We start from the raw sequence: 11,655 nt of genomic DNA on the forward strand, positions 1-11,655 counted from the left end.
ACGAGCCTATTGAGGACTGTTCATGTTCATTCCATAATGAGCTGATTGGAGATTAGATCCATGTCTAGACACAAAATGAATTTCAGCCTCACATATACCTTGTACATATAACCTGGAGATCCTTTTTACAAAATATTGTTCATATGTCTATTTATTTACATATTTATTTTAGTTATATGTATTCTATGTGTGTGTGGCAGGGTGTCTGTACATGTGTGTATTGGTACCCAGGAGGTCAGAAGAGAGATTTTTACCTTGAAACCAGAATTACAGGTGGTTCTGGGCTTTCTGATGTGGATGCTGGGAACTGGACTTTAGTCCTTTGCAGAAGCAATAGCTTCACGTTTTAGTTATGGCTCCTATTGCTGTGATCAAACACTGTGACCTAACATTAAGTTGAAGAGGAAAGGGCTTAATCAGTTTATACTTCTATATCACTGTTTAGCATCTAAGAAGTAAAGTTAGGAACTCAAGTAGGGCAGGATCCTGGAGGTAGGAGCTGATACCAAGGCCATGGAGTGGTGCTGCTTATTGGCTTGCTTCTCCTGGCTTGCTCAGCCTGATTTCATATAGCACCCAGGACCACTAGCCCAGTATGATCTGGGCTCTCTCCACCAATCACTAATTAGGAACTGTCTTATAGCTGAATTTTCGGGAGGCATTTTCTCAGTTGAGGTTTCCTCCTTTCCAATAACTCTAGCTTGTGTCAAGTTGACAAAGACTGGCCAGCACAGCACTCTTGACCATGGAGCCATACCTCCAGTCCCAGTGCTGTGTTTTAATTGGGGCTGATAAACTATATATGGAATTTAGGCTTATGGTATCATGCTGACACTTAAGATTTGGAGCCTAAATTTCAGATGTTTAGATTGGAATAGTCAACTTCTAATAACACTGTATTATGAATAGAAGTGTGGGCATACATTGTGTGTGCTCTGGTATTTAGTATTTAAAGTAGTTCACAAAAGTACATGATCATATTGAATAATTAATATGCAAATACATATTCATTTATTCCTCAGTTTTTTGAGCATCCACTATATACAAGGCATCATGACTATGTAGGAAATACACAGTTGAAAAGATGTGGTGACTGTTTTCATTGAGAGACAATCAGGTTGAGAGCTAGTCACAGGCACAAGTTGGAGGTGAGTCAAATGGAGGGCAGGTGAAGAGAAGAACCTTGAAGCGAGCTGAAGATGCTAGGGAAGAGAGGTATAGAGGTACAAATTAAAACACATCAGACCAATCGGTTGCATGAGTGTGGAACTATTAGGAATCATACAAACATTTGAACCCCTTTTCAAACATCACACCTAACTATAATGTACCCATGTAAAGGGCACAGTTATTCAGAGTTGAACAACCATCACCACAGGCCAAGTATAGAGAAGTTTTACTTCACAAAGGTAACTTCTTCCAGTGTCAAATATTCTTATAATAAGGGAATCAAGTTATGAAGATGGAATTCTTATACTGTTAGCCTGCTGTGAATGGCAAATCTTCGCATTGTACATTAAATGAGCTAAACACAATTTTCAGTCTTAATTTTTAATTTTATTGGTGACAATGTAAATAGATACATGAAAATCTACACTGCCTCTACACATGTATTTAAATAAGACAAGAATTCTAAGATTTGGATTTCAGTGACGACTAGAATGCTTTACTGTATAAAAATCTCCAAGATTAGAAAATCTGCCCATTTCTCTGTGTCTTATAAAAACAGCTACAAGAACTAGGAAAGAAATTGTTAAAGAGAAATACAGATAGACTCCTTGAGAACACCAATGCATGACAGAAGCATCAACAATGCCATATGCATTGTTGAATACTCAGTTCTCTGTGAGGGTGGGATGACTACGAACATGTTCCCAGAGGGGTTACCTGACCTCAGTTTTCTGTGTGCCTACGTATGACATCCCACCTGCACTTCTACAGTTGAAACCATGAAAAGCCATGGTTTGCCTCTGATATCCCCATACCTTCTTCTGTGTCGGTCCTGTCGTCTCCTGACATCTTTAGTTTTTCCCATATGGCTGTCTCCCACCGTTCCTGTTTCACCCTAAGAGTTCTCTGAGTTCTTTTAAGACCAGAGATGCATTCCAAACTTCTGAGGAATTTGTAATGGACCCACATCAGGAATCACAAAACTTAAAATGTAGAGTGAGTTGTCCCACCAAAAAGACTAACAGTAAAGACAACCCCAGAGGCTGGTATGTGACTCTTTGAGGCAAGTGTTGTGCTCCCTAGATACTAGACATATAGAATGGGAACTATATGTGAGTTCCTCATAGACATAAGCCAGCTACCAGGACAGATTTAACTGACAAGCAGGACAAGATGAACAGCAATGATGACTGACCCTGTGCATTTCATTTGCTTTCCAAGGAACTGTGGCAACTGAAGCCAAATGGCTCCTTTCCAGGTTAAGGCACCACATAAAATTTACTATCTGTGAGCTTGGGTCATCTTTCAAATAAAGTGTCATTGTTGAAACTGAGACACAGAGTTTTCTAACTGTTGTGTAAATGTTAGGATTTTGGTCAGTTTGTTATATCAGACTTAGTGTTCAGGATATTAATTAAAAAAAGAAACTAATGCCAGTGTAAACATGCCTCAGATACATAGGTCTATAAAATATTGCACATAACATTTTGTTCAGCATTTCTCCATAGTAATTTTTCATTATTATCAAAAAGGATATAAAATTGTGCAGACAATCTTATGAATTTGGCTGGTCAATATTACTTCAAAATGATAACATTGCAAATTATTATGGATTATTTACAAGAGCTCTAAGCAATGTTTAGGTAAAGATGATGGTAAAAATAGCTTAAATATAAAAGATTCTCCAATATTACTTGCTAGGAAAGGTTAACCATAAAGAGTGCACAATAAAGCTGTAATAAGCACTGTTAGGTCCTTAAGAGTGAGTTTCTATTTGGCTCACACTTGTATAACTTTATATATCTTCATCTTATTTATGTTTAACACAGTTTTTTCAATCTTATATAAATGTGAGGTATTACAATGAAAATGAGTGTGTAAATTTCAAGGTAAATATTGGTGTTTACTATAGCTATTAAGATAATATTCACCCATACAGTTAAATTGTTTTTTTATATGGACTCTACAAAATTGTGCAAGTAATTTTCAACATCATCAGCATAGTGAGTACCTTGAAATGAGTGCTTTAAAGAAGTCACTGGAAATAGTTTTTTTATACATATAAAAGGAACTATAAATATAAGATTTTGTAAAGTTGAATTATATAGACATGGGTTTCCAGAGAACATGAAAAAAAGTCACTCCAGGCAGCAGGAAATTAAGCACAACAGAGCCCTAATGCCAAACCATGTGTAACACCAACTAACACCTGAAGAAGACCAATTAAACACACTATCTGCACAGAGTAGTTATCTTAAGAGGAAGTAAGCTGAGTAGTGATGAAATCTAGCTAACCAAATCTTAATTTCCACATCCTCTAGATGGCCCTATTCTCCACCTAGTGAAGGGAAACATAAATAAATACATTTTTTTTTTTTTTTTTGGTCTTCCCATAATGAAATCATCTCTGTAGTTCCACAATCACTTTCATAGTCCCAACATCATATCACTTTTCTCCCTGAGCCTTCGCATCCTTAGAAAGGGTTCTCTTCCATAGGGAGGTGTCCAAGATTCCATTGGATTACAGTAGTGTTCAATCTCAGTTCATCTTATCTCTGTAAGAATTGTTTTTGTAAGTCATATTGGGCTGACCTGGACAGCTGCCTGAGTTCCTACAGCTGTTCCAGAATGTCAGCCAGATGTGAAATAGTAAGGCAAAGGAAACCTTCATGGCTGTGGATTGTTTCTGTAGTGTTGGTGGCTGCATTTCTTTTCACCTGGGGTTCTCTGCACTCCATGTCAATGCATGACTTAAGTGAGGTGATCATTAAGGATTCTTCATTCCCTGGGTCATTGGCAGGTATGGAAGGCTATGATCATTTAGTTCTTGTGTCCTTCCTTCCTTCCTTTCTTTGAATAGGATCAGTGCTTGAATTTTAGGTCTTCATGTTTCCAAGTCACGCCTCCGGGGTCTTGTCACTGGTCAGTTGTTCCCTGTCTGTCATTTCCTCCTGAGGAGGTCTTGCTCTATCAAAGAATCCACACTAGGAAAAAGAAAAACAAGCTAAATATCAAGTCATGTGGGGAATTTGTAAAATACCTTATTTAAGGAGTCTGCATCTTGTACATTTTTTAAAGAAGCCTTGGGATATGTGAATGCTATCTGTCTAGTTCTTCAAATTAAGAGGGAAAATCAATGTTAATTACCTGTGGAGAAAGTTCATTGTTCAGACAGGATGGCAGAAGGCAGAACAGCTGTTCCTTTTCTCCTGCCACACAGCAGGGGTGCTAGAATGTCTCCATTTTATATAAACTCTCACAGACCTTGGATGTTTTCCTGTAGTACAGCTAGTGAGCTAAGGCTCCATCTCTGCTTTTGTGCATATCTTCCTGGTGGTACATGCTGATATGACAAGTGTTTCCTGTGGTGTTCTACAGTGTCCTCAGGACACAGTTTAGGAAGAACTGACATTGTTCTCTTCCTTCTGTACTTGGTGGGACACACAGATTTTTAGAGGAAAGTCCAGCTTGTCATTTATATCAATGATAGCCCTAGGTGTGTGGTGGTGGGGGTTGGGTGGGGGACTAGCTTGTGACTTTCTACAGTTTTACCAGTACTCTAAAAAAAGATGATTCCAGAATCTTCTTTCTGTTGCACTTTAAATTAATGTTTAACACTAGAGGATGCATATTTTCCTAGAATTTGGAATTATTATTTTCTGTTTTTCATGTGGGAAACACAACATGAGTTCTTTACAAGATTAACTGGGTATTCTGTCATTAAGAATTCTATCTAGTTACCATAAATAGTAGACTAACGCTAAAGTTATCTCTACACATGAGCCAAAGGCAATATAGGCTCAGGACAGAACAGGCAGCTGATAATGATTAGAAAAGCTATTTTTTAATTCAAACAAAGTTTTCTAAGTTTACAGTCTTGTAAAGCATACAGCTTCTATTTCAACATTTATAAATGCCATGTTCTTGGAGATCTACATAATAGTGGTTGACCAAGCAGTGACAGGGATAATTATTCTTCTAGTCATGTCATTGTGACACTGTTTTCATTTTGAGTGGAAGGCTCCGTCTGACTTGGCTGGTGGACAAGTCACTGGGCTATAAATCTGCTGCTCTTATGGACTTTTCAAACAAGTCTCAGTAGGACACATCTAACAATTTGTTAAGATTTCCTATTAGAGACAGACTAGTTAGCAAGATTGAAGACAAAGTCCACACACATTATGCATGGCCTATTTTGCCTAATATTTGACATGAAAAAATTTCAATTGACATATATTAGCTGCATGGGTGTATTGCTTTTAAAGCAAAATTCAAAGGGCTGATGATGGGAACATTTCAATAAAACACACATTTCCTGATTAATGGAAAAGAAAAAGAAGTCCCGATAGCAGTACCATTACTCTAAGCACATTGAAAAGGAGATTTCAAAATAAGGGCTCTGTGAATATTGGTCAGGAGATAAAGGCTTTGCCTAGCCTGTTCATAACCCCAGGTTCAATTCTTAGCACTCAGAAATCAACCCTCTGATCCAACCAAACAACTAACCAACCAACCAAACAAAACCAAAAAACCCTTCAATGTGGAAAAGTTTACTCCCCATTTTTCTACACTATTAGCTTCACAAACATTAAAGTCCAAAGCAAATTAGGAACAATACTCTCCTATCCTTGAGGATTTATCAAAGATCAGCAACTTATGATTTTATCATTATATTATATTTAATAATTTCCAACAATATCTTTTCACGCTATTAATGGTCTCTGAAACCCCAAAGGAAAAGGAAAAGGAATTAGCTTACCTTCCATAAAGCTAAAGTTAAGATGGCCAGAACCAGCAAACCAAGAAGGATCGCTAGTATTATGACCCACAATGGAATTGAGAAGGAGACATTCGGAGTGGCCCAAATAACCAACGTCTTAATCTAAAAAGAAAATGAAGCAAATGAGTACTAACTTGAAACCATCTGGCAAGATGTAGCAGGTCCTTCCTATTTACCATTGCGAATCATTCTGAAATGATTCTCATGAAAACTGATGGGATTCCAGGGGAGATGAGGAGGTCATAGCAACTGAACTTGACCTCTCTAAAGCAAGCACACACTCATGTATAGTAGGTTGAGTGAAAAATCTAATAACAGACACTTGTTGAGTGAGTGAACTTTAGTCACAGAACCCTAGACTAAAATTGAGGTAAACGTGAAACCAATAGGATGAAAAGAAGATCTTTGAGTTGAATTGGCCCACTATACAAACAATAGAACAAGATACTCCTGTGAGTGTCAAGAGTATCTACACATCTCTTCATGAAGCTCAGCTAATCTCACTGAAAGGTAAATTTGTGAGCAACCATGAACTATTAGACATGTAAGAGATAATGAGTTAATATCATTAGTTAATGTCAATACTGTGCCCCTTAATCTGTAGACCTTGTGATAGAGTAATAGATTACAGCTGAGAACATGAAGCTAGCCCTCCTGCATTTGTTTGTTTGTTTGTTTGTTTATTTACATTCTTACCCAGTCTCTGTCTCTCTGTTTCTCTGTCTCTGTCTCTCTCTGTCTCTTGTGTACATGTGTGTGTATGAGTGTGTATGCCTCACTATGTATGTAAAGGTCAGAGAACAATTTGCCAGAGTTGGTTCTTTCCTTGCACTGGGTGAATTCCATGAGGAGAACTCAGTTGTCAGGATTGTAAGCACATACCCTTACCCACTAAGCCACCTTGCCAGCTCCTATCCCGCATTGTAGTGAAATTACTTGGTGTAAAAACTGTTAGGATGAGAGTGAAGCCATGTGTGCCAGCCCTAACAAACAGGAATAAACAAATAAAGGAGGGTTCTCATGAATGATTGCTTGGTAGTAATCAATAACAAAGATTCTGCCAGGAAGGGCTGGATAGAGCACTTGATTTTCTTGTACAGGACCAAATTGACTCCCAGCACCTGCACACAAATATTCACACACACCTGAACACATAAATACAAGTAAAATCCGAAAAAGAATCTGCCCAAATCAAAATGGTCTCTTCAACACATACACATTCCAATTCTGTAAAGTTATCTGCCCAGCAACTGTCTGATTAACTAAGAATAACATTAGTTACTCTTGCTAATAATCACTAGGCTAATGATTGTTATTTCAAAATATCTTATTTCATCATCCTCACTTTTTGCATTATGTCTGAGAAGATGCAACAGTGGGCTTGCTTGCTGTGCAAGCAAGAGGGCCTGAATTAGAACCCCCATCAGACTCCATGTCAGCATTTCACATGTAGTCTGAACATCTGAAATTCCTGTGTGGTTACCAGTGATGGGAGGTGGAGATGGGAATCCCTAAATGGGGCAATTCGTCTAATGAACAAGCAAATGAACAACAACAACAAAAGAGACCTGTGTCAAATACACAGGAAGACAAGGACTTAGTATTGGTATATTTCTCTTGTGTTCACATGCATGGACACACACAAACACAAACACACACACACACACACACACACACACACACGATTTCACTTTCCTTAACTTCTCCAAATACACTCAGTTTACTATAACGAATGCATTCTCATTGCAGTGATGTTCTATTCCCAAAGAAGTATCCTTAACAGGAGACACTGATTGCTGCTTAAGTTAATGTACTGTGCAGAGTGATGTAGGGTTACACACATGTGTTTGGATTACCTTCCAGCTTAAGTCCAGTTTTTTGATAGAGCTGGAGTTAGCACTTAGAGATAATAGGAGCCCAAGCCATTCCCCACTATTGAAAAGAATCCTGGAAAAAAATGATGCTTCCCCAATAAGGCCTGTAGATTCAGAACCTTCTTCAGTTCTCTTGCAGAAGATCTGGGAGTCTATGCAAGGAGGCTACAGACCCTACATAAAGTAGGGGGACCCAGTCATGCTGCTGGAACTTTGCTCAGAGAAAATAAAAATAAATATATTCTCAGATCTGAATATTATTGACTACATTTGCTATGTCTGGCTTTAACGGTATTGTCAGCACTATGTCTGGCATTGCCTCCTTTAAATGGGTCTATATGCTCTTCTTTTTAAATATGTTCCTTGAAATCACACAGGAACACTAGACCACAATCTTATAGCTTCCCCTCCTGGAGAAGATGGAATAACAATTAGTTGGTAACTGTGAACTGGTCTGGCAGGAAATGACTGGACATTTTTCTCACTAGAAGCTAATATTGGGCTCTATCAACATCTATCATCCATCTCTCTATGTATTTATCTATAAATCTACGTATCTATCTATGTATGTTTATATCTATCTATCTATCTATCTATGTTTATCTATGTATCTATGTAACTATGTATCTGTGTATCTATAAATCGATCTATCCATCTATGTATCTATTTATCTTCTCTCTGTCTGTCTGTTCCAACTTCTTAACTAGATTTGGACACTGTGCCAATGTTCTGCTCAGGTAGTCCTAAGCATCTTATTGCTACCCTCATTTTAATCCATGCCCCTATTTAGCAGACATACTCATGGGTTATAGGTCCATCACCAGGTGTCCCCCCTATCTGGTCATTGCAAACTTTGCAGGACTGTCTCAAAAGCCAGTCTATCTGTTGAAATAGGCATGAAAGTCCCTTACAAATACAAAAGACAGATACTTGAAGGACTTTTCTTCTCACAACAGTAATGAAAAAGCACAATTAAAGCATGTGATCAACACTTATATTTGACAGGTGCCTCTGAAGCAGGGAGCAACTCCTTCATGGCTCTTGATTTATATTTGTCTCCAGAGATTTTGGTGACTATGCCTTAGGGCAGCCTGTGGAAGGATGTTCATTGTATGATGATCCAAGATCTCTGAAATCCTCCTTTAGTTCCAGAATTCTGAAACCCCCATTATCAAAACTGTGGCCAGCCTGCTTCCAGTAACACTGGGTTTATTTTAAAACTACCACTCCCTTCTGTCCCTCTGAGTCACCTGAAGTGTTGGGGATATCCATGTTGTATATATTTCTTGTATGTCATCCCATACAGTTTACTAAGTGGGGAGGGGGGGGAAATAGAAGGTCGTGAAAGACTCTGAATGTTTCCCTCTGCCTTTTGGATCCACATAGGACACAGTCTATGATGGGTGTGACTATAGACCTTTCTTCATCCTGATGTTTTCCCAAGATGATCTTGGATTTATGTTGCACAATTAGAAAGTTGCAACACCAAAAAAGGCAACAGTGACTCAGATTATTGCCTGGTCTGCAGTGCAGAGCTGATAGAGCCTGCAAAGAGCTGGACACTGAGCACCACTGAAAGGGACTGCAAGCCTTGGAAGGAGAGGTTTTTCTATAAGCAATTAGGGAGTCAGGGGACATTCAGATTTGTGCATCTGCCATAATGGTGGGCCACCAGCAAACAGTGATTTTCCAAAGACTTGCTGCCCTGAATAGATAAATGAGAGACTTGAACTGCACATGTCTTAAAAGAAAATGATTTAACTGGTCATTTTGTTTGGACCTAAGTTTATTTAAATACATGGTGGTGGGGAATTACAGGCTAATTTTGGAGATTTTGAGTGGAAATAAAATGCTGACAAATACTAAAACGTTGTAATATTCATCTTGATAAGACCACAAGAAGCTTAGTTTAAAGCATCCAAAGGGTTATAACAAAAGAAAAAAGATGAACCATAACATGTGAGGGTTCTTATGATCAACTTTGGATTTTCTCTAAGAACTTTGTATCCATGTCAAATAATATGAAACACACCATGTTCTCTGAATGTCTGTAGGAATCATCAGCTATAACCATGGTCTTGCTCAGAGCTGCCCAACTGATATGCAAGCCATCTGCAAAGGCAAATTTTGTAGCAGCCACGCTAAAAAATGAGCATAGGAGACATTAACTTTAACTGTTAATTGTGCTATTAAATCCAAAATATCAACTATTATCTGTTAATATAAACCTATTGCCATTTAAACATGTAATTAATATTTTAAAAAGTAAATATCTCTTACATTCTTTTTTTAAAAAATTATTATATCTCCAAAGTCCATACTGGCAGCTCATAACAGCTGCAAAGTTTTCAATTGCTAAAGTGAAATGCACCCTACAAAACTAAAAAGCCGTGCTTAATGGAAGGAATATTTTACAGTGTCAGGTCTTATTGTTTATAGCATATAGAATCAAAGTTAAATGAAGCTGTGAGTGTTCTCCAGTCCCACATTTTAGGAACTTGGGTTCTATGTGCATGCCTGGCATTGTGTCCATGTGACACACTGGATATTGACTGACATATCCTGACTCCTCATCGTGATCTCTGTCTCCTGTGTAGTGGGTCCAGAGCATACTTCAAGGTCAGAGCTTACATTAGGGCCTGCAGTGGATCGAAACCCTTGTGTGCTGGACGTAGTGACCTGAGTCGGTTTCACAAGATGGTAGGAGAGAACCAACTCCTGCATTGTCCTCTGATCTCACTGTGTGCCTGTGTGTGTGCACTTTAAAAAAAAAAGAAAATGAAAAAGGAAGCCTTAAAGGTCTATTTTCAGAACACAGGCTTGTGAATGGGTACTTCAACTTCCTAACAAAGGTTAATATGGAGTATCTGGAGAACTTAAAATGTTGTTGGGGAGTCAATTGCTTGCCAACAAACCAACTATCTGCTTTCATGCATATTTGCTTATCAGGGACTTGAAGCTATTTAAAGAAATAGTATAAAAACTTAGCAACTCACTTATTGTCATTATCTGTGGCTTTAGGAAGTGGAATCTGTAAATTATAAGCAGTTGGGTTTTCTCAAAGTGATCCTAAGCAGTGAACATTTAATCTTACCTTCATCATGTCGTAAATTTTGTCGTTCTTTATTAAAGTGGAAAGCCTATAAATAGACTCCAATATGTGTCCACTCCATCATTGGCATTTATGATATGTTTTTTCCTATTTTGATTAAAAAAATGCCAAAGTAGGAGGAAACAACTCCCTTGTGTTTGCAACTGTAGTTAACATTGACAAATGTGTTTACATATCACAAAGCCTTAGATAAACAGACTGCAAAGGGGTCAGGCAAATGTTTTAATAAATGTACCAAGATGTTTTACCTGCAGTGCCATTTAGAAGAAAGTAGAAATGCAAAGGGGCTCACCTGAGTCACATTTAACCAACTGTCTGTAGCGTGTCATTCCATCAGAAGTCAGTACTCCAAAAAGCCATTTCATTCAAGCATTCTGTTTTTTAATGCATTTGCAATTTATAGACAAGATTTTACATAAAGGATTTTCATGAATATTTTACAATTATAATCATGTTTGCATTTGTAAGTGGTGGAATTGCTTGTTGAATGGTATGCGAAAGGCTAGATCTCACTGGTCAGGAAGAAGAAAGAAAGAAAGAAAGAAAGAAAGAAAGAGAGAGAGAGAGAGAGAGAGAGAGGGAGGGAGGGAGGAAAGGAAGGGAGGGAGGGAGGAAGGAAGGAAGGAGAGAGAGAGAGAAAGAGAGAGAGAGAGAGAGAGAGAGAGAGAGAGAAAGAAAGAAAGAAAGAAAGAAAGAAAGAAAGAAAGAAAGAAAGAAAG

The 11,655-nt window shown here is 38.1% G+C and overlaps 1 protein-coding gene across 2 annotated transcripts in view; it reads right to left on the bottom strand.

Moving 5' to 3' along the window:
• Nucleotides 1-1,800: 1,800 nt before the first annotated feature.
• The window catches only part of Itga8 (integrin subunit alpha 8), a 182,371-nt gene continuing 172,516 nt past the window's right edge, over nucleotides 1,801-11,655 (bottom strand). For both annotated transcript variants that reach the window (XM_021192601.2, XM_029536874.1), the window contains 2 exons: nucleotides 5,930-6,052; nucleotides 1,801-4,154 (listed from right to left, as the gene is read on the bottom strand). In XM_021192601.2, coding sequence (XP_021048260.1) covers nucleotides 4,068-4,154; nucleotides 5,930-6,052 — 210 coding nt within the window. In that variant the 3' untranslated portion in view covers nucleotides 1,801-4,067. The remainder of the gene's footprint in view (nucleotides 4,155-5,929; nucleotides 6,053-11,655) is intronic.

Source organism: Mus pahari, chromosome 3 (assembly GCF_900095145.1).
Source record: "Mus pahari chromosome 3, PAHARI_EIJ_v1.1, whole genome shotgun sequence".
NCBI lineage: Eukaryota > Metazoa > Chordata > Mammalia > Rodentia > Muridae > Mus > Mus pahari.